The sequence below is a fragment of the Sminthopsis crassicaudata genome, chromosome 4 (genome assembly GCF_048593235.1).
Source record: "Sminthopsis crassicaudata isolate SCR6 chromosome 4, ASM4859323v1, whole genome shotgun sequence".
In the NCBI taxonomy this organism is placed as follows: Eukaryota; Metazoa; Chordata; class Mammalia; order Dasyuromorphia; family Dasyuridae; genus Sminthopsis; species Sminthopsis crassicaudata.
In genome coordinates, this window is record NC_133620.1 from 270,075,690 (window position 1) to 270,100,778 (window position 25,089).

Below are 25,089 nucleotides of genomic sequence, written 5' to 3' on the forward strand. Positions count from 1 at the left end.
AGTGACTCACTCAAGGTTACACAACAAAAAAGTGTCTGAGGTCAGCTTGGAACTCAGAAAGATGAATTCCCAGCTCCAAGTCTACCATTGTATCCATTTGTACCATCTGTATGATACCATAGCTGCTATCATACATCATCCTACTCATGTCAAAAAATTCAACAAAATTCATTCAGATAATACTACATCCCCATTGTATTCAAATCACTTTGGTGGGTGCTAAGGGAGGTACAATGTTCACATAAAACAGAGTCCCTGCATCATCAGCACAATTATACTTTGTAACTTTCTGTCACAACAGAAACCTTATTGACCTGATGTTTCATATTTGATGCTGACACTTCTTGGCTGAATCACTAGCTTATCAATATCATCATCATCATCATCATCCATAAGATTTTATTAAGTACCTACTATGTGTTAGGCATTCATTATACTAAGCCTCAGAAATACAAATAAAGAGAAAAATATAATCTCTGTTTTTGAAGAGCTCACATTGGGAGAAACATGTAAACAATATGTAACAAGACATATATATATACAACGTAAATGTAAGGTGATCTCAGAATGAAAAGAACAGCAATAGTAATTTCAAATCTTGTATTCAAATCCTCTTCCATAAGCATTGTCTGGGTTCCTCAGTTGATGAAGGGCATTACAAGACAAACTAATCTCAGAGCAGAAAACACCAAGTTTTCTGTTACATTTTGCTGTTTTATCAAAGAAAAGTTTCCATCAAGGAATTCCCATAAAAAATATAGAAGTCTGTCCTTGATACTTTTCACCAGTTATTTTCTGTACTCCAGCTGTTTGATGAAGGTATAATTCTGGTGGATGTTCACATGGTCATGTAGGTTCTCCTGCAAAAGCTTGTTTTGTAGCATATGTGGTAAATCTGCAAAATAATACAAGGACAGGATGTTCCTACACACTCAGTCTCCAGTCATTCAGCAATTTGTTGATTGATGCCAAAGGTATCTCCAGAGCCATTTTCTGGGGTCTCATCTTCTTCATCTATAAAATGAAGAATCTGACTTTAAAAAATTTTTTCCAGTTCTAGAATTATGATGCTAAGATCTTAGGTTTATCATCTAAGAAGAATGAAATTATAACAATAATTTACTTTCTATGTTTTGCAAAATGCAAAGTGTCATACATATGCTATCATAGGTGGATTTATAATCCAGGGAAATATTTCATCAATACAAATGCACAATCTATCTCCAATTTGCAGCTTTACCACTTTGCCTATGTGACCATAGATAGATAATTTTGCCTCTAAAGGTCTCCATTTTCTCATCTATAGAATGAGCTGGACTAGATTATATTTAAAGTGCCATCTAAATCCAGCTAGGTGATTCAGTGAATAGTGCCAGGATTGGAGTTGGAAAGAATAATTTCCTGGAATTCAAATATGGCCTTAAACATTTATTACCTGTGGTAAATCCTTGGCAATCATTTAATCCTGTTTCCTCATTTATAAAATAGGCTGAAGGAGGAAATGGAAAACTATTCTAGCATCTTTACCAAGAAAACCCCAAATGGGATCACAAAGAATTGGTCATGACTAAAAAACAACTGAACAATGAGGCACCATCGAATTCTAAGCCTATATAAGAATGATATCGTTTCAGGTTTTGAAGATAGAATAGCTTAATTGACTTTCTTCCAGTAAATGCTGTAGTCCTAAGAGGGTTAGAGCTAGAAAGAAAGCAGAATTTGGTAGATGGAAACTTCCCCCCTGCAAACCCTTAAAAAAAAAAAACCACTAGTCTAATTCCTAAGCTTCTAGGAATATTCTTGAGTGCCTTCTGGGATGCCTACCTTGGAATTTGTAGAGTACATATATACTGGTGACTTGAAATTTTATATAGTCCCAAGTGCTACTAAGTGAAAATGTTGTCAGTATGGAAATGTCTTTTACCTGAGTAGACATGAGCTTTATAGTTTAGCTTTTCAAAGAAATTTCTTAGAGGAGATAAGTCAACTTGGGTATCCTTTCTCTGTACTTACCTCCAGTAGTAGGCAAGTTAGTGTGACCCTTTGGTGGGATGATGTGATGATTCAGAAGAAAACTATTTGAAAAGAAAACATAGAGTCCCCAAGATTAGCACTCAAGCAAAAATTAATTGTGAACAATTAATCATCTTAATTATCTGTGACCATCAAGGACAGCAATGGCATAGAAAATTAAAATCCACAGTTAATGATTTTAGCTTTTACTCATAGTCCTTTCCCTTTATTATCAGAACTGTGACAAATAAAAGAAGGGTCTTATCTAAGTGACCTTGGCTTCTCTCCTACACAAATTGTAGGAGCAAAGAGCACTTAAAGGCCCTAGACTCTAAAATATCTTCCATCACTAAATTGGTCTCTCCTTTATAACACCTCCTTTACTTATTTTTTAGCTTTCATGAAAGATTTCTCATTTTCATGTTTTAGGACATTTTATCTCTGATATCAAAACCCCTTTTAAAATTCATTTGTTTAAATCAATGGCTACCTGCTTGAACATGATTAAAACTGGAGAAATGATTACTTTAAATGGAGTGAGATTTCTACCTCTGATAGTCTGGACAGCCATTTTACAGAGGACATTCTGACCTTTAAAGCATCTCTTATCTGTAAATTAAAAAAAAAAGCCATTAGTACTCTCTCTATTAAACTATTTGGCATACATTTTATATTTACTTGTTTGTTGTATCCTACTCACCCTCATGAAGCATGGACATAGAGACATTCATAAATCCTCTCTATAGTTCATCAGTTGGTATTAATTAAAACACCTTATCCAATATACTCAGAACTGATGTGAGGAGAAAACTAGAAAAACTACACCAGGGTAGGGTCCCTGTTTTATAAAATAAGTTAAAAGGGGCCTATGAAACAATGGCATCTTGTCTTGCCATGCAAAAACAATGGAACTTTGAGCCTCTGAGATTACTTTTAGTTCTAGATCTTCAATACAGATGACTGGTCATTTCACTTGCTTTCCCTAACTTCCCCTAGCTTCCTCACCAAACCCTGGCTTCTTTCTTCTTATGCAAATTTATCCCTATTTTTGGGCTCTGCTCAAACTGTTTCCTTAGTAAAGGAAGAAACACTGGGATCACTATGGCCTCACCCTTTCTTGAATTATAGAATCTCCATAGTAGAAGGGCCATCAGAGGTCATTTAGTCCAATCTCTACTTGAAGTAAGAGTGAAGGAAGGGGAATTATGTCCAGTGGGATTATAAAGAATGATTTGGTCCAGGGTGGTTAAAACTAAAAAAAAAAAAAAAAAAAAAAAGAAAGCTTTGTAGCAGAAAACCACTAGAATTTATTGAGTAGATTAGATCTGTGCTTAAGGAAAATTGCTTTGTTCACTGTGCAGATGAACTAGAATATTAGAGACTTGAGGGAGGGAACACAATTAAGAGGCCATTACTATCATCTAAGTCAGAGATGATGAAGGCTTCAACTAAAGTGCTTCTATGTGAAAAGAGGTCATATGTGAAAGCTAAAGTAGAAATGACAAGATTTAACAACAGAATGATTAGGGAGAATGAGAAGACCAATATAATACCAAAGTTATGGATCTGGGAGACTGGAATAATAGTGGTGCCTTCCATAGAAATAGGATAGTTTGGAAGATGAAATTTGAATAGAAAGATGAGTGAGTTCAGTTTTAGACATGCTGAGTTTAAGATGTTTGTGAAACTTCTAGTTTGAACTGTCTAATAGGCAGTTGATGTTATAGGACTAAAGTTCAGGAAAGAGACTGAAACAGATAGATAGATAGATAGATAGATAGATAGATAGATAGATAAATAGATAGAGAGAGAGGTAGATAAGTTGGTGGGCCAAGAGAAGCAAATGAAAAGAAAGATAATACTATTCAAGATCTAGAGCCAAAATATTAGATTGACAGGCAAATAATTAGACAAACATTATATGTGTATATACACACACACATAAATATATAAATGTTTACATATTTATATATTTATATATATGTATATATATATAAATATATATAATCTATGGGTATATGTGGATAAATATGTTATCTGTAGAGAAATGATAGCTAAATCCATAGAAGCTAACAAGCTTACCAAGAAAGAGAGTATAATAGAAAGAAAATGATCTAGGACAGAACACGGAAAAAAACCATGATTAAGTGATAGGATTTAAATGATAAACTAGCAAAGAAGGCTGAGAACAATTTGAAATTCCAGGCAAGAGAGTTTGGGCATTCTTTCAGTAATGGAGAGTCATTACGAGTTTTTTGTTTTGTTTTGTTTTGTTTTGTTTTTTTAAGCATGTGATATATGAAAAAGAAGTGACATGATCAGGTCTGTACATAATTAGTATTATTTTAGCAACTGTATATAGAATAGATTATAGGAGAATAAGTCTGAAAGCAAAAAAGACTTTTAGGAGGCTAATGAAAGTTTGCAAGAAAGATAATAGTCATAAATTAGAAGTTTGATAGTCATGATGAAAAAAAGAAGAAACAGGCATGACAGATATTATTAAAGTAGAATAGACAGAACTTTTTGGATGTAGGAAGTGAAATGGAAGAATGAGTAAAAGGTGATGTTGAAGCTTCTACTCTGGGTGATTAGGAGGATGATAATTGATCAAATAAAAAAAAAGAAAGTTAGGAAGAAAGGGACTTTTAAAAAAATCTTTTTAAATGACTAAGTATAACCCCTGTCAGATTGGCTAGAATGACAGGGGAAGATAATGTGCAATGTTGGAGGGATGTGGGAAAACAGAGACACTGGTACATTGTTGGTGGAATTGTGAATACATCCAGCCATTCTGGAGAGTGATTTGGAACTATGCTCAAAAAGTTATCAAACCCTTTGACCCAGCAGTGCTACTACTGGGCTTATGTCCCAAAGAGATCTTAAAAAAGGGAAAGGGATGTTTGTAGCAGCCCTCTTTGTATTAGCCAGAAACTGGAAACTGAGTGGATGTCCATCAATTGGAGAATGTCTGAATAAATTGTGGTATATGAATATTATGGAATATTATTGTTCTGTAAGAAATGACCAACAGGATGACTTCAGAAAGGCCTGGAGAGACTTACATGAACTGATGCTGAGTGAAATGAGCAGGGCCAGGAGATCATTATATACTTCAACAACAATACTATATGATGATCAATTCTGATGGATGTGGCCATCTTTAGCAATGAGGAATCAAATCAGTTCCAATAGAGCAGTAATGAACTGAACTAGCTACACCCAGCGAAAGAACTCTGGGAGATGACTATGAACCACTACATAGAATTCCCAATCCCTCTGTTTTTGACCACCTGCATTTTTTATTTCCTTCACAGGCTAATTGTACACTATTTCAAAGTTCAATTCTTTTTGTGCAGCAATGTTTGGACATTGTATACATATATTGTATTTAATTTATGCTTTAACATATTAAACATGTATTGGTCAACCTGCCATCTGGGGGAGGAGGAAGAGGGAAGGAGGAGAAAAACTGGAACAAAAGATTTGACAATTGTCAGTGCTGTAAAATTACCCATACATATATCTGGTAAATAAAAACTATAACTTAAAAAATGACTAAGTATAATTTATTATATACATATATGTGCATAATACATTCATTTTTCTATTTTAATTAAATTTAAGCATAACATATTTATTAAGTATATTGATATTTATTGATTTTTATAATTCATATTATTTATTTACTATGTGATTTATACCAAATAAGTTAATATTATTAAATAAGTATAATTTATTACATATACATATATATTTTACATATTTTACATCAGAAGTCTCTGTATGCTAGTTAACAACCATTCTAATATTAGAAAAGGGCTTTGTGCCGTGCTTTCCTTTATCATCATTGAACATATGATACCATGGACATATTTACCAAAGAGTGATTGAAATGAGCAGATAAAACAGACTGTCAGTGACATAAATTTAAAAGACAAAACAAAAACTAGCTACAATACCTTCTGATCCAGGAATGTTCCAAACACTAAGATAAAGAAGCCCTTGAAAAAAGGAAGGGAAAGAAGTATTTATCATAACAAAACAAAAAAGGAAAATAATAACTACAACAATTTAACACCATTTTGTTCTTTTGGAAAATAATATCACGCTTACATGAAATATTATTAAATCTTTGAAAATTACTAATATGGCACATTCCAGAGATTAAAATATGCTCAGCTGTCTTTTTTTTTTTCAGCTGTCTTTTTAAAGAGAGGCAAAAAAAAGTTATATTGCATCAGCACAATAGTTTGCCATACCAGGAAGGATAGAGGGAAGGGAGAGAAGATGTAGGAGGGGAGGAAATGAGGAAAGGAGGAGGGAGTGAAGTAAGAAGATAGTAAAGTAAGAAAAAAAAGAAAAGAAGGAAGGGAGAGAGGGAGGAAACAAGTATTTATCAAGCTCTTTTAAGCTTGATAAGATAAAAGAAACAATATGGCAAAATAGAAAAAAGACCTTGATTCAAGTCTCACCTCTCATATACACTAGCTGTATGACCTGAGCAAGATACTAAACTACTCCCATCAGGCAGCTTTCTAGAACCAGCAGTTAATAGAGAATCATCAATCTTCATTAATAGGAAAAGTTTCCACATGAGGGTTCCCCATACCAATGAAATCACAGTTCCATATAAAAGAAACAAAAAACAAAAGCAGAAACCAGCTTTCAATATGATTCTGAATGCATAGATAAAAATTGAATGGAGATACATGAAGTATCAGAGAAACCTGTTGTGTCCACTTTCAGCTAAAATATTGCAGATATGCTTGAAATAACTATGCATAAAAGTTTGACTCTAAAGCCCAACAATGAGCAGCATGAGTGGAGTGCTACCAATTGCTGTCATTAGTATAATAGTTAAAGGTCTCTGTTCTGATCCATTGCCTGAAAGGGTGTTGAATTTGGAGTCAGCAAAAGACTACCCTTAATATTTACCAGTATAATCTTGACTGTTTTCTCATCTGTAAAATAGGGATAATAATTTTTATAGTACCTACCTCACAGAGTTTAAGAATCAATAAATTGGTAAATGTTTATTAAGAACTAAGCTAGGTGTTAAGAATGCAAAGACAATGAAACCATCATTGCTCCTAATAAGTTGATGTTCTAAAGGGGAGAACAACATACATGCATACAGATAAACAGAATAAATACAAATAAATGGGAAGTGGTTAATGATGAGGTGATTTAGGAGGAAAATATGTTAGCAGCTGAGGGATAGGATTGAGCTTTTTCTTTTTAAAAAAAAACTTTGGAAATTTAAAAGTGCTATGGAAATATTAGTAATTAGTTTTAATTATTCTCCATAACAAATCTTTTCAAAGAATCTTTCTGTCATACCACAAATACAAACTTTAAAATATTACTTAACACAACCCGACTGAGCTGAAACCAGACTAACATTACAGACCAAACTTTGCCATGTTTACCCAGATACAACTTTGATTTATAAAAACCTAAGAACAAAATTTTTGGTAGATGGCACCATTCCAGATTTCCATAGTAGATAAGCTACATTTAATGGAAAGTTTTCAGAGATCTAGCTGAAGAGATCAAAGTCATGGGTGGGGGGGGGGGGAAATGAGATGCACATCATCTTTACTGTCTTATCTGCTATCATATTTATGCCAAGTGAATTCTATAGACTACAAGTTTAAATTCTAAAATTTTCATTTAATTACAAAAAGTAGTTATTTTGTCCATAGAACACAGAATATAAAAGAATAATAACAAGATCACAACTTGTACCAGGGTTATTCCTATCATCTGTACCCCACAAAAATGTATGAATAACAACAGCACAAATATGTAAATATGTTTTGTTGTTGTTTTGTTTTTTGGGCTTTTTTTTCCCTGAGGCTGGGGTTAAGTGACTTGCCCAGGGTCACACAGCTAGGAAGCGTTAAGTGTCTGAGACTAGATTTGAACTCAGGTCCTCTTGAATTCAGGGCTGGTGTTTACATATCACCATGATATGTATGGAACATGTATAACACATCATCAAACTGTTTGCTGTCTTGGGGAGAGAGAGGAAGGAAGGGAAAAAAGTTGGGAATTCAAAATCTTACAAAAATGAATATTATAAACTAACTTTACATGTAATTGGAAAAATAAAATACTATTGAATGAAAAAAGTATGAATAAAATAATCAATTAATCACAATATCAGCACGTTAAACTATAAAAAATAATGTTTTTAATAGATGTCACTATATCAAGTACCCATAGCTTCCAAATACATGGAAGGAAAAGTAATGGATCAGATTGACTCTAAATCCAACACTTCATCAACTACACTGTGGTACCTCCATACCACTATTAACATCATAAAATTTCACTATTACAATACCTCAATCGCCTTTAAATTATGAATTATCCACTACTATATCTGGCCCCACAAACTTCCTTCCATAAAATTCCTTAGGATAATTTAATTAGAGCCAGAAGTTTTGAGTGCATATGATCAACTTACAAATGAGAAAACTGAAGCCCAGAGTTATGCATATAAAAAGTAGCAGAAACAGAATTTAAATCCAGGTGCTCTGACTTCAAATCAATCCCTCTTTCCATATTACCACATTGTGTTCTTTCTGTGCTTTCTCATTCTCACCATTAAAATGTCAATAGAATTTATACATACCTGCAAAGCATTAAGTAATGAGAAGATGATGTGGAATGCCAAAGAATCTTTTTCTATGACTATAGCTATTCCAAAGCCCCAGGTCAGTCCCAGCAATGGTGTGAGGATGGCAACATTCTTACTTATTCTCACTATAGTGGCCATTTCTTGAGCTATGGGGCTGCCAATGGAAGGTCGCTGAGTTTTTACAATAACGATTCCTACTGTGATGAAGTTCACCATTATGATGACCAAGGCTGGGACCACGAAGGCAAGTAGGGCTTTGGTATTATCCCAGTTGAGCCAACAGGTCATGGGTCGCACATAGCCTTGGCCAGGTTCAGTGGCAGCAAGAGTAATGACAGCAATGATCAATGGGCATCCATATCCTACTGAGAAGGCAGAAGTCATTGCAATAGACTTTGGGAGAGTATGAAAAACAATTACGATTCCATAAAGGATGAGGAGTGCCATCACAAGCATCCAGAAAAAAACAGAAAGGTAAAAAAAGTGAATAAAAAAGGCAACAGCCACGCAACTATTATGATATTGCACTAGATTGACAAAGAGAGAAGCTACAATGAAGCCCATATCTGCCATCAAAAGCGTGGCAGCAATATTCACAATGCAAATGTGGCGTAAGTATGAGATCTCTGTCTTTGTTACCTGGTGCCAGACTATAACCTCAATAACCAGGCAAAGAATTAAGCTACCAATTGAGATACCCAAGCCAATATACATGATGTAAAGCAGAACGGGGCTTTCAGGGACATGGGGTGACATAAGAATTGAGAAAGAAGTAAATCTCTTGCTCGATTGACAACTACAAAGAGTCTGGTTCAAGCTATCCAGGGCCATTTCACAGGCTTCCTCATCCCACTTATTTTCTGTCGGGTGCCAACCAACACACTGGGTTCTGCCATTTCTAGATTTGTTAATCTTCTCAAAAACCAGTGAGATCCTTTGGAGCTCCTTGGGCAAGATGACAGATAGAATGAGCCCGTTCACAGTGACATTTTCAAAAAAGGTGGCTTCCAAGATGGCCCCTAGTGTAGGGAAGGCAATGCTGATGGCTTGGGAAGGTGAGGGCAGCTTCTGAAGCTCTTCCTGTGGGAGAAGCACCATGCCAGTGACTTTATTGTCAGTATCATTCACCTTCATGGAAAAACTCAAAGTTTCTTTGGGGGTGTCTTTTGATATGCTGATGCCCAGAATGTGAACGAATTCTTCTGATATGTCAAGGGAACGCTTACTTAGGAAAAAGTTCTTCACAAATGAAATCATTGACTGCAACAGGATAGAGCAACTCCTTCTTTCAGGAATGAAGGTCCAGTGTGAGATACTTCTACTGTCCAGAATATGATTTGCTATGATGCTGTAGCTCTAAAAAAGAACATTATAAGTTAACAAGTTAATGGTAGCAACAGCAACAACAATAGATGTTTCTAAAGCACTTGAATATTTGCAAAGTACTTTGCATTTGTTGTCTACCTTGAGCCTCTCAAAAAGCTTGGTAAATAGTACTGTGAGTATTATTGTACCCATTTTGTAGATATGGAAATTGAAACCCAGGGAAGTAGCTTGCTCCAAGTCACACAAACTACTAAAATATTTGAGCCAAAATCGGAATTGGAATTCTTACTCCAAGTCCAGCACTGTATTCTTCACATACTTCTCCAAAGCCAGCATTCTTCCCACTGAACCAGCTAGGTACAACTAAATGGCACAGAAGAGAGAGCCTGGATCCAGAATCAGAAAAAACTGAGTTCAAATCCAGCCTTAGACATTTCCTCACTGTGTGACCCTGGATAAATCACTTAGCCTCAATTTCCTCATCTGTAAAAGAGGCATGATAATAATAGGTTTGTTGTGAAGGGGAAATGAGATAATGTTTTTAAAGCATTTTGCAAACATTAAAGCAATATATAATTGCTAGCTGTTGTTGCTCCTGCTGTTCTTATGATCCTGCATTTCTCATGATTGCACAGCTGTGTCCTTTTTATGTTATACAATATGGTTCATGTTCCATGATCATAGGGGCACTAGTGGATAGAGTGCCTAGAGTCAAGAGGACATAAATTCAAATCTAGCTTCAGACACTTCCTATCTGAGTGATCTTGATTAAACAACTGCCTTAGTTTCCTCATCTATAAAATGAAGGAAATGGTAACCACTCCAAGAAAATCCCAGATGAAGTTATGGAAGGCTGGACACAACTGAAATGATTCAACAATAGCCATGATCATATTTAGCCTAATTATTGAGTAATATATTTTTGGAAATGTTTAATTCTTTTCCAATCATGTTATATAGAAGAGTGCGTGAGCATGTATCAGAGGGATTATAACTATATCTAGGTAACTGAGTGGATAGAGTGCTGAAGCTGGAGTTTAGAAGACCTGAATTTAAAATCTGCCTCAAGTCACCTTACTATTTGTTTAAGTTTCCTCAAATGTAAAAAAGGGATAATAATAGCACCTCCTTTCTAGGATTGCTGTGAGGATCAAATAAAATAATAAATGTAAAGGGTTTAGCATAATGCCTAGTACATAGTAAGTGCTAAATAATTATTGGCGGTTGTTATTATAATCATTTGTGGAAAAAAAATTTTAGATGGTGCCAGTCTCAGATATTTAATATTTACTAGTTGTGTGATTATAGGCAAGTTACTTAACCCCAATTGCCTTGCCAACAGCAACAACAAAAACTACCATATAGGATATTTGAAGCAATATGGCGAGTTATCTCACAAATTCCTCTCATTCCAGATATATTATATCCAAATTTTGGAAAATATGCAAGGTGACACACCTGCATCTTAACTTCATCAACATCTTCAGACAACACTCTTGAAATATTATGCAACAACTCCACAATGATTTCAATGTTTCCTGATATTTGCGGAGAATTTTGAATGCCTTTAAGTATGCAAGAGAAATCCTTTGGACATCTGTCCATCACAGCATCACTAATAGTTTCATAATTTGTCGAAGGTGTATTTACATAGATGTTGGTGATTGGGTCCTAAGAAACAGAAAAGGGGAAAAAGCACAACACACACATTTATGGTTAGATAATTAAAAACATTCCTGTTTATTTTTGCCATTTCAACTTCATTTCTACTGTTCCAGGATCATATTAAAAGACTAAGTTACTTGAAGAAAATAGTGATAAGCAAAAGGAACTCTGAGGAGAGTTCAATTGGGATATTGGTTAAAAAGAATAATAGAAAAAAAAGAGATCTGGACTTTTGGATGGTAATCTTATGCATCTCTTCATTGAGACATTGGAATAGTAGAACACTAATTCATTGCCTGGGATTCTTTATTGAAGTGTCTTCAACTGAAAATAGTAATCTAATCAGCTACCCTGATCACCATTCCTATCATTCCCTATACCATATAGTTACCACTGCCTACATGTGTGATGTCCTTCATTAGAATTATAAGTTCCTAGATTTCTCACTATTTCTCACCACCACTACCTCCTACCAGAGCCAATATGTTGTTAAGGTTTGTCATTCCCACCTTTACGATCCTCCTTCTCTCTCCTGACGCTACCACCACTGTAGCATAAGCCCTCCATTATCTGATGCCTAGATTATTTATTATAACTGTCTGCTGGTGGATCTGAAAGCCTCAACTCTTTTTCCATTCCAATTCATGCTCCAATCAACTATTAAAGAGATTTTCCTAAAGTGCATTTCTGATCAAGTCATGCCCCTCAATAATAAGCTTCAGTGGCTCTCTAGTTATCTCCAAGACCAAATACAAAATCCTGTGTTTGGTATTCAAAGTTCTTTATAACCTATCCATCTCCTACCTTGCCAGTCTTCTTACATGTTACTGCCTGACATGTCTCCTGACTGTTCCATGGACAAGACTCTCCATCTCTTGGTTCTGGACATTCTTATCTGGCTGCCCTCTGCCCCCCATGCCTGGAATGTTTTCATTCCTCCATTAAACTACTGACCTTCCTGGCTTCCTCTAAGTCCCAACTAAGATCCCACTTTCTACAGGAAACCTTCTTCAACTGTTAATTAATTCCAGTGTCTTCCCTCTATTAATTATTTCCTATATATACATTGTTTTCTATATATTTGTTTTCATGTTGTCTGCTCCATTAAATTCCTTTAGGGCAGGGTATGTCTTTTGTCTCATTTTGTATCCCCAGCACTTAGCATAGTGCCTGGCATTAGGAGTCACTTAATAAATGTTTCTTGATTGATTAATCCAATCTCACTTTTGTATTTATATTCCCAGACTCTTAACAGTGGCACATTATAAACACTTAATAATTTCATTTATAGTAAAAAATTATCATTATTCATAGAGCAGAAAAATTCTGCATAGTTCATCAAGCAACAGGGAGTGAAAAAGAGAAGTATTTCAAATAACCAAAAATGAAAATTGAAAAGATTTAGATTTTTATTTTTTGGGGGGGAATAATAACTAATTTTATCTTGGACAGATAATGCACACTGACATGATTTAGATCCAGAATTGAAGAGGAGGAAAATAGTGGGCTGCAAATAGATCTTAAAGGAGGGAAAGAGATCCATATGGGCAAAAATGTCTGTGGTAGCCCTTTCTATAGTGGCTAGAAACTGGAAACTGAGTGGATGTTCATAAATTGGAGAATGGCTGAATAAATTGTGGTATATGAATGTTATGGAATATTATTGTTCGGTAAGAAATGACCAGCAGGATGATTTCAGAAAGGCCTGGAGAGACTTACATAAACTGATGCTGAGTGAAATGAGCAGAACTAAGGGATTATTATAGATTATTATACATATGATAAATTCTGAAGGACATGGCTGTCTTCAACAATGAGATGATTCTAATCAGTTTCAATTGTTCTAGAAAGAGGACTGTGGGAACTGAGGTGTTTCACAACATAGCATTTTCACTTTTTTTGTTTCCAAGAAGAAAATTGAGGTCTCTGAAAGCATTACATTTTTCCAAGGGTAATCTAGCCCACTTTTTTCTTTTTTTTTAAATTAAAGCTTTTTTTTTTTTTTCAAAACATATACGTGGACAATTCTTCAACATTAGTCCTTGCAAAACCCGCATTCCAATTTTCTCCTCCTTCCCCCACACCCTCCCCTAGATGACAAGTAGTCCAATATGTTAAACATGGTAGAAATATATTTAACATATATATTAGTCCTAATTCTGCCATGATCTTGAAGACGTCATTTTCCCTCTTCAGGCCTCAGTTTTACTGTCTCTAAAAATGACCTCTATATTATAATATAGAGGACAGAGTATTAGATTTAAATTAAAGAATTTAGGTTCAAATCACTTACAGTTTAACTTCTGTGGGCTTTTCTTCAATGGGGAAAGAATTAAACTGTTTAATCTCAAAGCTTCCTTCCAGACTCAGGTTTATGCTCTCCATCACTAGTGTCCACGAACTCTTTGTAGCTCTCAGTGTCTTTGAGTCTTTCTAGTAGCAGATTTCAGATCACGCTAAGCAAGTCCTTGCTTATATGTAAAAATGTTCTTTTCTTCTTGTAGAAACTAAATCTTCTCCAGCATAAGATTTATGAGGGCTTTCCCTGTTCTGCCATAGTTTTTTTATTTATAATAATTTGTCATATATATGTACACACGTACATATATATATATATATATATAAATTTATTTGCTATATTCTTGGACAAGTTCCTCTCCTGACTCTCCTGGTAAGATTTCATGCCTTCTTTTAGTACATATTCTGATGGCCATTCTAGTGAGCATAGGGGTAGGAAATATAGCTTTGAATGTCCTTCGGGAATTAACTTTTGCCATATAAATCTCAATGATTTTGTCTTATTCCATTTTTTTCGATGGAGTTGAAAAAGAAAGTTATCCCAAGCCATTATCCCTAAAATAGTTTCTTTATATTTCATGTTCCATGGACAATTATACAGTTAGATAAAATGATTTGTTTTGGTTAATTGATTAAAAGTTTGGGGATGTAAATCTATCTTCTCTAGACATTGAAATTACCTTTGGAATAACTTGAAAAACAGAAAGGATAAATATGTGCTTTTTCCTGTTTCTATTTGGTTTTGATTATTTTTCTGGTAGAAGAATTTTTAAAGCTCTTCATTCTATGTAGTTTGCAGATTGTGAGGGTTTGATAAACAACACATTCAAAATGTTTTAAATTTTTATTGGTCTCAATTTTATGTAGTCTCTGAAGAATTAAAAAATGAATATCACAGTAAACAAATGCTGAACAGGCAGCATATAGTTTGAGGAATTTCAAAAGTCAGAAATAAAAAATGTCATCAGGGAAAAGTATTAAAAAAGAAAATGAGCGGGTTATATATGAAGGGTAGTACAGATGGACACTCTGAGTGTTCCCTTGGTAACTTTAAAATGCCTGGAAAAAGTGTTAAAGTATTTCTAGTATGTTGGATATTTTCCCTGTAGCAACTTTATGGGACAACAGACACAAAAGTTGCACAGATCAGTAGGTATGGATTGGTTGCATATAATCTCATTAGAAGAAACTTCCAAATTTATGAGATCAAGGTTTATTTATATATTTTAGTTCTGCACAACATTGTGAACAATAGTGTTTTTCTTTCTGTGATAATGCCCTAGTTTTATTGTTGTTCAGCTGTTTCAGCTAAGTCCATATCTTTGTGCCCCCTTTGAGGTTTTTTTCAAATCTGATCTCAGGTTACTTACCAGGTGTGTGACCCTGAGCAAGTCAATCAATCTCTTCTCACTTTAATATTCTGGAGTGAGAAATGGCAAAATATTCTAGTATCTTTGCCAAGAAAATCATATAGAGAGTATTGTCATGACCATGGGGTCACAAAGAATTGTACATAACTGATCAACAACAAACACTATGTTAAGAACTTAATGTTAACTCATTTGATCTTCACAACAATTCTAGAGTTTATTTATACCACATAAAGGATATTGAGGCAGACAGAGGCCATGCTGCTATTAATATTTGAAGCTGGATTTGAACTGAGATCTTCCTGAGAGTATTTTATCCACTGCATGCACAAAGCAGTTATGGCTATCACATAACAAAAAAAGGAACAGCATCTTAGTGAATTTATGTAAAACAATCATCTTCTTGCCATTACTTCCTGATTTTCTTTGTAATGTATCCCCCTGACTCTGTGCAACTTGACTTTGGACCACAACTACAAAGTCTTTTTACTTCAACACTTCCCTAGTCATTGGGTTTGGTTGGCTACCTTATGAATTCCTCTTGGTTTGGCAAAGCTTTCTACTAAATCTTTCTGATCATGATTTAGATCCTAATCTTCTCCCTCAAGAGAATTCTTTCCTTTATGACCTATTAATTGATCCCTAATCACCAACAAGCTAAACTTCATCCTCTCCCTAGGGGCCAAAGACAGACATTCAACAGAATTAGGTAAAATAGTATATGAATAAAAAAGTGGAAGAAACGAGAAAAGAAAATAATGAAAATTCAAGTACTTATAAATATGTGACTAATGGAAAATTGGTATAAATACAAGTTATCCTAAAATTATTGATGGAGTATTAAGCTATATTTTGCTTACTGCTAAAACAATACATATATCTTTCTGGAGAGATGGGTAAAGAAACATAGGCTCCTTCCAGGCTTATTACTGTGTCAGTTAAGTTATATGGAGGAGGGAAAATTGTTGTTTATCTGAAAAGTTAAGGACTCAGCCCTGAATTATTGACCAGGTAAACTTTGTGAAAAGACAAAAGCTAATCTCAAGTATTATGAGCCAATGCCATTCAGGCCCTTTGCCTTTTTTTTTTTTTTTTCAGACAATACTCTATAACTTAAATTTGTAATTTAAAAAAGACTTTTCAACAAGAACAAGAATATTACCTCAAAAATGGTGGAGATATTAAGAGTTCTGCAAGTTTCTGTGGATTTCCGCCATTTTTTATTCTTGCATAAAAACCCTATGTTCCCCTCCAGCCCTGGAGAGCAGTTCTGAAAGCAGTGGGAATTTTCAATACAAGGGACTTTACAATCTGTTGGGACAAGAAAATGGAAGAGTATCATCAAGAAAAGGCCAACGAATTAGTTCTAGATCTACTACTAAAAGGGAAGAGAAGGAAATAAACATTTATTTAGTGTCTTCTCCATGGCAGTTACTGCACTACACACTTTTGATCTTTACAATTCTGGAAAACAGATGCTATTACTATCCCAATTTTATAATTGAGGAAACTGATGTAGCAAGGAGACAAATGACTTGTCCAAAGTCACACAATTAATAAGTATCTAAGGTCAGATTTGAACTCAGACCTTCCTGATACTAGTTACAGCACATTATCTACTTTACCATTAACTGCCTAAGTTATGTGAATTTGGACAAGACATTCCACATCTCTGAGCCTCTAAATGAGAAGCTGGGACTAAAGTCCATTCCAGACTGAATAATTGAAATGATTGACCAGTTTGAAATTCTATATTGGGCTATAAAGAGAGAATTACAATTCTTACCTTTTGTTATTTCACTTATTTTGACTCTGATCATTCATATTAAAGAAATGATTCCTAAAGCAGAGGAGGAACAAGCCTGGGGTCATACAAGAAAAGTCTGGATATATATATATATATATCTTCTGTCTGGAACTTCCAGACACTTTCTGCTGCTATTCTTAGGTACATTGATTTCTTGGATGGGGAAAATACAAAGATTGAGAAGAACTCTACAAAGACAATGGAGGTAGAATTCCAGCCAATAGCATGATGGTAAGTGTTTATCAATCAGCTTTCAAAAAAATTATGTATGTACAAGACATTTTAAATTTAATCTTTGTTATTAACATTTTATCCAATACTTTCTATATTATATATCTATATTATGCACAAAATAACAGAGCATGCCCTGATCTGTATCATTCGAAATTTCTATACTAAAAATGCAACAGTTAATTCTTATGAGCTGGTATGAATTGGCTCAGACACATTTCTTGTTGTAGCTGAGGTGATGCTCCAAATCATAGAGTTTGGAGCGCACCAACAAGTATGACTCCCTCATTTTATAGATGGGAAAACTGAGGGCCAGAGAAATTAAAAAAAAAAATGATTCTCTCAGGTCACATAGGTGGCAGCATGCTCAGGCTTCCCATCCCAATATTCTAATTTAAAAACCAGGGCTCATCCCATCTCCAGCCTGACTGACACTTAGGAGAGTCTATCAGAAACTTCAGGGTCAAACAAGAGCAAATGTTACAGTGCTTCAAACTTCTTGCCTGTTCCCCAATCCCTTTTCCCTCTTCCTGGTTAGACAACGACAAGAGGAATTCCTGTGTTCTTCTCTACTGTGACCTTGGGAACTGGACAGTACCTAAGTGCATTCGTATCACTTGGATGAACCAGAAAGCATCAACTATAACAGTAAAATGGATTGTCTTGAGGATCAATTAATTAATAATTTCAATTAACATACCTTGTGTTCTGCTACTCGTCTGCACCTTGTCTTTATTAACAACCTAGAGGAAAAATAAATGAAATCAGGTTAAAATTGCATTATTTAAAAGGCAACTGGATATTTAACTCTAGGCATAAAACAAAACTACTTCTACTTTCTATTACTTTTGTGGAGCAGCTTTCCGTGGAACTGAAAAAAAAAATGAGACATGGCTACCATAGCCAGATTTTCTTTCCTACCTTTCTAAAATTTATTGCTTTGCAACTCAAAACAGTATAATGAAAAGAACATTGGTCTTAAAGTCACAGAATCTCAGAATCAAAGAAGCTAAAAACTAAAATGAAGTTCAAAAACCACCAATTCCTTTTATTTGTTCCTCTAACAAGTGATGACCAAGCATCAATGCCTCTAATGATAAGAATATAACTAATATCAGTAGCTAGTTAGCATTTATATTACACTTTAAAGTTAGCAAAGTATTTTACAAATTTTTTCACAACCACCCTAGAATAACTATATTCTTATTATTTCTTTAACATTTTCAAGATGAAGAAACTAAAACAGACAGAGAATAAGTGACTTGTCAAGGGTTAATCACACACCTAGTAATTGTTTGGAGCTAGGTTTGAACTCAAGTTTTCCTGATTTCACTATACTACATGGCTGCCATAATGAAAGGAAAGCCATTGACTCCTTAGCAGCTTATCTCAGGATAGGTCTATTTGTTCATTTTTGTTCTGCTTTATTTGTTTGGAGATCAAGCTTAAATCTGCCCCTCTACAACTCCCAACCTCTTGCTTCCAATTTGTCCCTGTGAGACCAAGTAAAACTAATATAATTTTACTCTCATATATATACATCCCTTTGATCTCTTCTCTTTTTCTTTTTTTCTTTTCTTTGCTCCTTTCTTCTGTCTTACCTTCTCTTTACATTTTTAGTTCCTTCAAATGATGTCCCAGCTAATAGTTTCATTGTTGTTTAGTCATTTTTCAGCATGTGCAATACTGTGTGAAGCTATTTGGGTTTTTCTTGGCAAAGATATTAGAGTGGTTTTGCCAGCTTATCGTGCTTCCCATTTAAAATTACCCCTTTCAAGGTATTTCTTAAGAACTTTAGAATCAATTGTATGTCATGGGAGACACTAGCACAGACTCTCCCAGCATGGTGTGCTCTTATAAAAGGTGCTGTGCTCTGTGAGCAAAGCAGAATTGAATTAGCTCAGAAGAAACATGAGATGCACAAAGTTAGAGAATTCACCTCAAATATTCCTAGGGACTATTTGTGTCCAATTCATGGCAGAGCACTCTGAGCTCATATTGGTCTGACCAGCCACAATCAGACACACTAACTCAATTCTAACATAAAGACATCATTTTGGTCCTCTTCAAGGATGAAGGACAACAACCAACCACCTTGTATTTGATTGGTATATATTTACCATTTAGTTGAGTTTATATATATGGTGAGAGAGAAAGAGAGACAGACAGACAGACAGAGACAAAGAGAGAGAAATATAAGCCCCATGAAGGCACTAATCAATCATTTAACCTATGTATTATTTTTATACCTAATATATAGCAAGCAGTACTGTAGATGTTTAAAAATGCTTAATTGATTAATAACTGATTTGTTATGGAATATTCTTGATTGCTTTCTTGTCATTCTGGTTCATTCTTCATTGGAAAAGTCCCAATTCATCTGTATTTTTCCTGAAGTACAATATTGATCACAGTAAACTGGCCCACTGAGGGCAGTGGACAGCAAAACTCTTTTTTTTCAACATTCTGTCCTTTACACTTCTCAGCATAGCCAAGGAGAGCATTAGTTATTTTGACTGTCATAACATACTGTTGAGTTATATCAAAATTTATAGAATACTAAGCCCATAACTTATTTTCAGAATTTATGTCTAAAATACTTCTCCCTAAAAGTTGATATTTTGAAAACAAATATAGAATTTGACATTCATCCCTATACATTTTTATTTTATTGGACTTATTCTTCTACTCTAACCTCTTGAAATCCTTTTGGATCCATAATGCCATCTAATTATGTTAACTATTCCACTCATGTTTTATGTTATACTCATCTTTCACATACATACTTTCTCTAGCTTTATAGATCATTGATTAAACAGCTGGACATCAAGGTCCAAAGATATGTCCCTAAAGTACTCCTCAATAGAAAGAACTCTTTGCACATTGACACTGACTGAATAATAATTGCTATTTTATTCTGGTCCTTCAACTAGTTCCTAATTCACTTATTATGTTTTATCTTTCTCTCCATCTTATCAACAAACACAACACAAGACATTTTTATCAAATACTTTACTAAAATTTCAGTGAGCTATATATATACAGCAGTTTCATCATCAAAAAAATCAAATCACTTTGAGATGACTTATTCATAATGAAATCATATGGTCTTTTAGTAGGGACCATTTCATATATTATTCCCTTAATGATGTTTTATAATTTTGAAACAATTAGAAGACAAATTTAGTGGTCCTTAATTTGCAGGATTTATTTTATTTCCTTTTGGAATATTAGAAAAAAAATTTGTCTTTCTTCAATCCTGAGAATCTTTTCCATACTTCATAATCTTCCAAAGTTCACTGACATCATTTCTGCAATCACACCTGCCAGTTTTTCAATACTCTTGGGAAGTGATCCGGAAATACTTTATAATTATACCTCTAACACAAAAAAAATTTGTGATGCACATGGCAACATATGTATATGTTTATTCATTTACATATTATGCTCATAAGCTATTGTCCTGGCATATTGTGTACACTAAAAAATGCACAAAAATGGGCGTTAAAAATAAGCTATTACTTGTCTTTCATGTTTAAAGAGATGAATGACATAATGGTGATGATTTTACTTGCACATGAATTAGATTTAACTGATGCAAATTTGAACAAATCATCAGTTTCACTATCTTTTCCTGAGTCTTGAAGTACAAGGGTAAGACAAAAAGTAGGATGATTTGACTGGTGATGGCCTGGGAGACAATAGATGACTTTGGTGTCTTCAATGATTGAACAAATTCTAAGCACTTTACAACACCTGCTTCGGATAACTTCGTGGCCATTTGAACAAATTGTTCTCATTCACCCATTCCTCTGAGACAGTCTTCGCATGCTTGCAGTAGTTCCCCTATCTCACTGATAGATTTGAGGCCCAGAGCTTCAAACCCATCTCCTGAGACAGTTTTACCATGTGGTGGTCCTTATTCATGTTATGGTAGGTTGGTTTTTTGTTTGTTTGTTTGTTTGTTTGTTTTGGGTTTTTTTTTTTAACCACAGGTGAGAGTTGGGTGAATCAGGTGAACATGAAAGGTGATTAAGTAGACCTGAAAAAAGCTCAGCAAGCCCTCAGAAGTTCTGGTCCTCCCAAAAACTTCATACATGCCAAAAGGATAAAATAAAGATGAAATCAGTGATAGTTTTTTTTTTAAATAATTCTATTTTGATGACCAAAAAGAGGAGCTGAGTTTCTATCCCAATTCTGATACCTATTAGTTATATAACCCCTGGTAAATCCCTGAAGCCTCAATTACCTTACATACAAAATGGTAATGAAAATACTTATAGTATCTAATGCATATGACTGATGAGATGATAATGCTTCAGCTGCTATTATTCAATATCTTCAAGAGGATTGCAGTAGCATCTATAGGCTCAAGTCTGGCCATATGATCCACATAGCCAACCCTCAACTTTTTCTCAAAAATTAGTTTTGCATTGCCAACTATCTGCAGGACATTTCAACCTTGATGTTCACCATCTCACAATTAATATATCCAAAATGCATCTCGTTATCTTCTCCATTAAATCTCTCCTCCAGACTTCCCATTTCAAATGAATGCACTGATTATTCTCTATAATGTCCATGAAAACTCTAGCTTTTCTTCATCTCTCATTCTTCATCTCTCGAAAAATCAGGTACCAGTCTTCCTGAGTTTACTTTTATAACAACTCTCACATCAATCCCTGCTCTCCATTCACACGGGCACTATTGTAATAGGTTCTTAGTCTTCCTGCTTCAGTTTCTCCCTTCCCCAAACCATCTTCCATGCAGCTACTAAAATCATCTTCCTAAGATATAAGACTGGTCAAGCCATTTTGCTATTCAAAAACCTTCCATGGTTTCCCAATGTCTCTAGGATAAAATACAAACTTCTTAGGTTTCACAATCTGGCTCTAATTTATCTTTTTAGATTTATTTTATGTTATGTTTCTTCCAAAAATTTGTCATTCCAGCCAAACTAAACTAAAAGCTCTTTTCCAGACATGACATTCCAACTTCCTTCCTTCTTCATGCCTAAATAAATGCTTGGAATGGAATCTTTCCTCAACTCTGCCACTCTAATGCCTTATTTTCACTAAAGACTAAGTGTAGATATCATCTCCTACATGAAGCCTTCTCAGATGTCCTCAGCTATTAGTGCTCTCTTTCCTCCCTCCAAATTATCTTGCATTTAATTATCTATATACATAATATAATTTTAGTTTTTTTATCCTGAACTTAACAAATGTCACATAAATGAAAATTTCTATATGTAAAATAAAATAGGAAAAGAGAATTGTACACTATATTTTAAATATCTTTTATATGTGCTCCATTAGGGTGTAAACTTCTTAAGGAGAACTTTGTTCCCTTGCTTAATCCCAAAACTTTGTACAGTATCTGTTACATAGCATTTAATATATAAGTGAATAAACATGTCCTTTTATAATATGTGAATATATAATGAATGGACATTAAACATATACATATATTGGATAATTAAATATCAATATAAAATAAATCATTAATGAATGATATATAAATTGCTATTTTTTTACATATGTGTATATAGAAAAATAGTGAAAAGATATTTATTAAAAATCTCCTACTTGTCAGGCACTATGCTAAATGCTGAGAATTTTTTTTTTTTAAGTACAAAAGACAGTCCCTGCCCCAATAGAGCAATCTAATGAGGAAACAAGAAGCAAATAAATATATGTAAATAAGTCATATTCAGGATAAATAGGAAATAATTAAAAGATAGAGGGGCTAGAAATAAGAGGGATTGAGAAATACTCCTTTTAGAAAGATAGGGAAGTCAATAAGTAGAAATGAAGTGGGAGAATGTTCCAAGAAAATAAATTCCTGGAATCAAGAAATGGAATGTCTTGTTCTTAAATACAGACAGAAGGCCAATGTCACACTGGATTAAAGAATACATGGCAGGAATAAGGTTTAAGAATACAGGAAAAGCGAAGGAATCAGTTATAGAGGACTCTCAATAACAAATATTGTATTTGATGTTGGAGGAAATTGGCAATCACAGAAGTTTATTACGTAGAAATCTGAACTTTTAGGCAAATCAATTTGCTGGATGAATGGAGAGTGAATTGGGATGGGGAAAAATTTGAAGCAGGCACACCCATAAAGGTATGTATGTGTGTATGTGTATGTATATATGTAAGTGTTAATATATACATACATACACATGTGAATATGAGTGTTTACATACATATATATATTTATAGTGTCTCAAAACTCTTAGTTCAGTTTTAAGCTTTAATAACTCTAGATGTATAAATACTACAAAATTACTCCCCCAAAATTGAAAAGTTAATAAAAATTTTAAGATATTGTTATATTCCTCATTAAAATTTAACTCATCCTTTATATCGGGCTATTTATCACTCTAGTTGATTTTTAAACTTTGTAAAACTTTCATCAGATGCTGCTCAAAGCCTTAAAAGAGTTGTATCTGTAATCCAATCTTGAGATAACCCCCCAAAAATAAAATTTATGTATGTATGTATATATATATATATATATACCAGAGTTTTTTATGTGATTCATAAGAAAAAAAATCTAAAAGATAGAGCTGATAAATGAAGTGGTTAGGAAAAAGGGCATCCTCTATCAAGCATCATACATAAAAGTGTCACAGATGCAATACATTATTGTTTAAGAAATTTAAATAAACATTTGAATTTTTTTGTAAGTTTATAGCTTTTATATTCCTGAAGTTATTAAGTCTTAAAAATGGGAACCTTTGGGATACTTATAAACCTGTCTTGCTTATCCATATTTCTTTTTGGCCACTTTCTGTTCTCTTCTGTTTATATTTAAAAATTTTCAATGCCCCTCTTTTTTCTTTTTTGCCTAGCCTTTCAAGCCCTTATCCTGTCTCAAAGTGAAGTGGGAGAGGGAGGTAGGAAGGGAAAAATGAAGAAAAGGAGGGAGGGAGGAGGAAAGGGAGAGAAGAAAGACCATGTCTGAAAATATGTATTCAACATGTTGCATAAAGTATGTCATCAAAGAAATATAGATGAAAAATGATAGACCTGCTCCACAGTGAAAGGAATTGCCTGCATAAGAATCTTATGTAGAAGGGAATGAAAGGAAGGCCTCCAGTATAGTGGTTGGACTACCTGTAATGAATTCTGGACGAGATATCCAGAACAGTAGCCATAAATATAAAGGAATAGATGGCTTATAAAACTTCATCAACTGGAGAAAATATTTGACATAGTCAGACCTGTATTTTAGGAAAATCCCTTTTGCAGGTAAATGAAAGATGAGTTCAAGTGGGGCAACTTTTAAGATTGGGAAACAATGGCAGTTAGGGCAGATGAGAGATGAGTAGAACTTAAACTAGGATGATGACCCAGTGAGCAGAAGGAACAGGAGAGGTGGGAGAAATATTATAGATACAAAAATTATGAGATTTGGCAAATTGTGACAAGTAGAAGATGATTCATGGATGACTAAAAAGATAGTGATGCTCTTTAATAAAGATGTTTGGAAGAGGGGGTGGATATTATGGGAAAGATAATGTAATGAGATCTGTCATACAGATCAGTGCAAATAATAATGAGTTTATCATTGTTCTGCCTGAATGACTCTCTCTGTCTTAGGAAAAAAAAAAAAAGAAAAAGAAAAAGGAAGCTCTTACTAAGGGCATGCACATCCTTTAAAGCTCTTACTAATCATTTCCCTAGAACTCCCTGGTATCTGCCACATTTATGTTGTTAGGA

At 34.2% G+C, this 25,089-nt stretch overlaps 1 protein-coding gene across 4 annotated transcripts in view; it reads right to left on the bottom strand.

Annotated features, from left to right (window-relative positions):
* Positions 1-585: 585 nt before the first annotated feature.
* Positions 586-25,089, bottom strand: part of LOC141566329 (putative adhesion G protein-coupled receptor F2P) — a 46,691-nt gene continuing 22,187 nt past the window's right edge. For 2 of the 4 annotated variants that reach the window (XM_074310704.1, XM_074310707.1), the window contains 8 exons: positions 18,060-18,102; positions 16,484-16,632; positions 11,447-11,659; positions 8,657-10,018; positions 5,976-6,017; positions 2,563-2,622; positions 2,014-2,075; positions 586-1,014 (listed from right to left, as the gene is read on the bottom strand). In XM_074310704.1, coding sequence (XP_074166805.1) covers positions 2,031-2,075; positions 2,563-2,622; positions 5,976-6,017; positions 8,657-10,018; positions 11,447-11,659; positions 16,484-16,632; positions 18,060-18,102 — 1,914 coding nt within the window. In that variant the 3' untranslated portion in view covers positions 586-1,014; positions 2,014-2,030. The remainder of the gene's footprint in view (positions 1,015-2,013; positions 2,076-2,562; positions 2,623-5,975; positions 6,018-8,656; positions 10,019-11,446; positions 11,660-16,483; positions 16,633-18,059; positions 18,103-25,089) is intronic. The other 2 variants (XM_074310706.1, XM_074310705.1) reach the window with 2 other exon arrangements.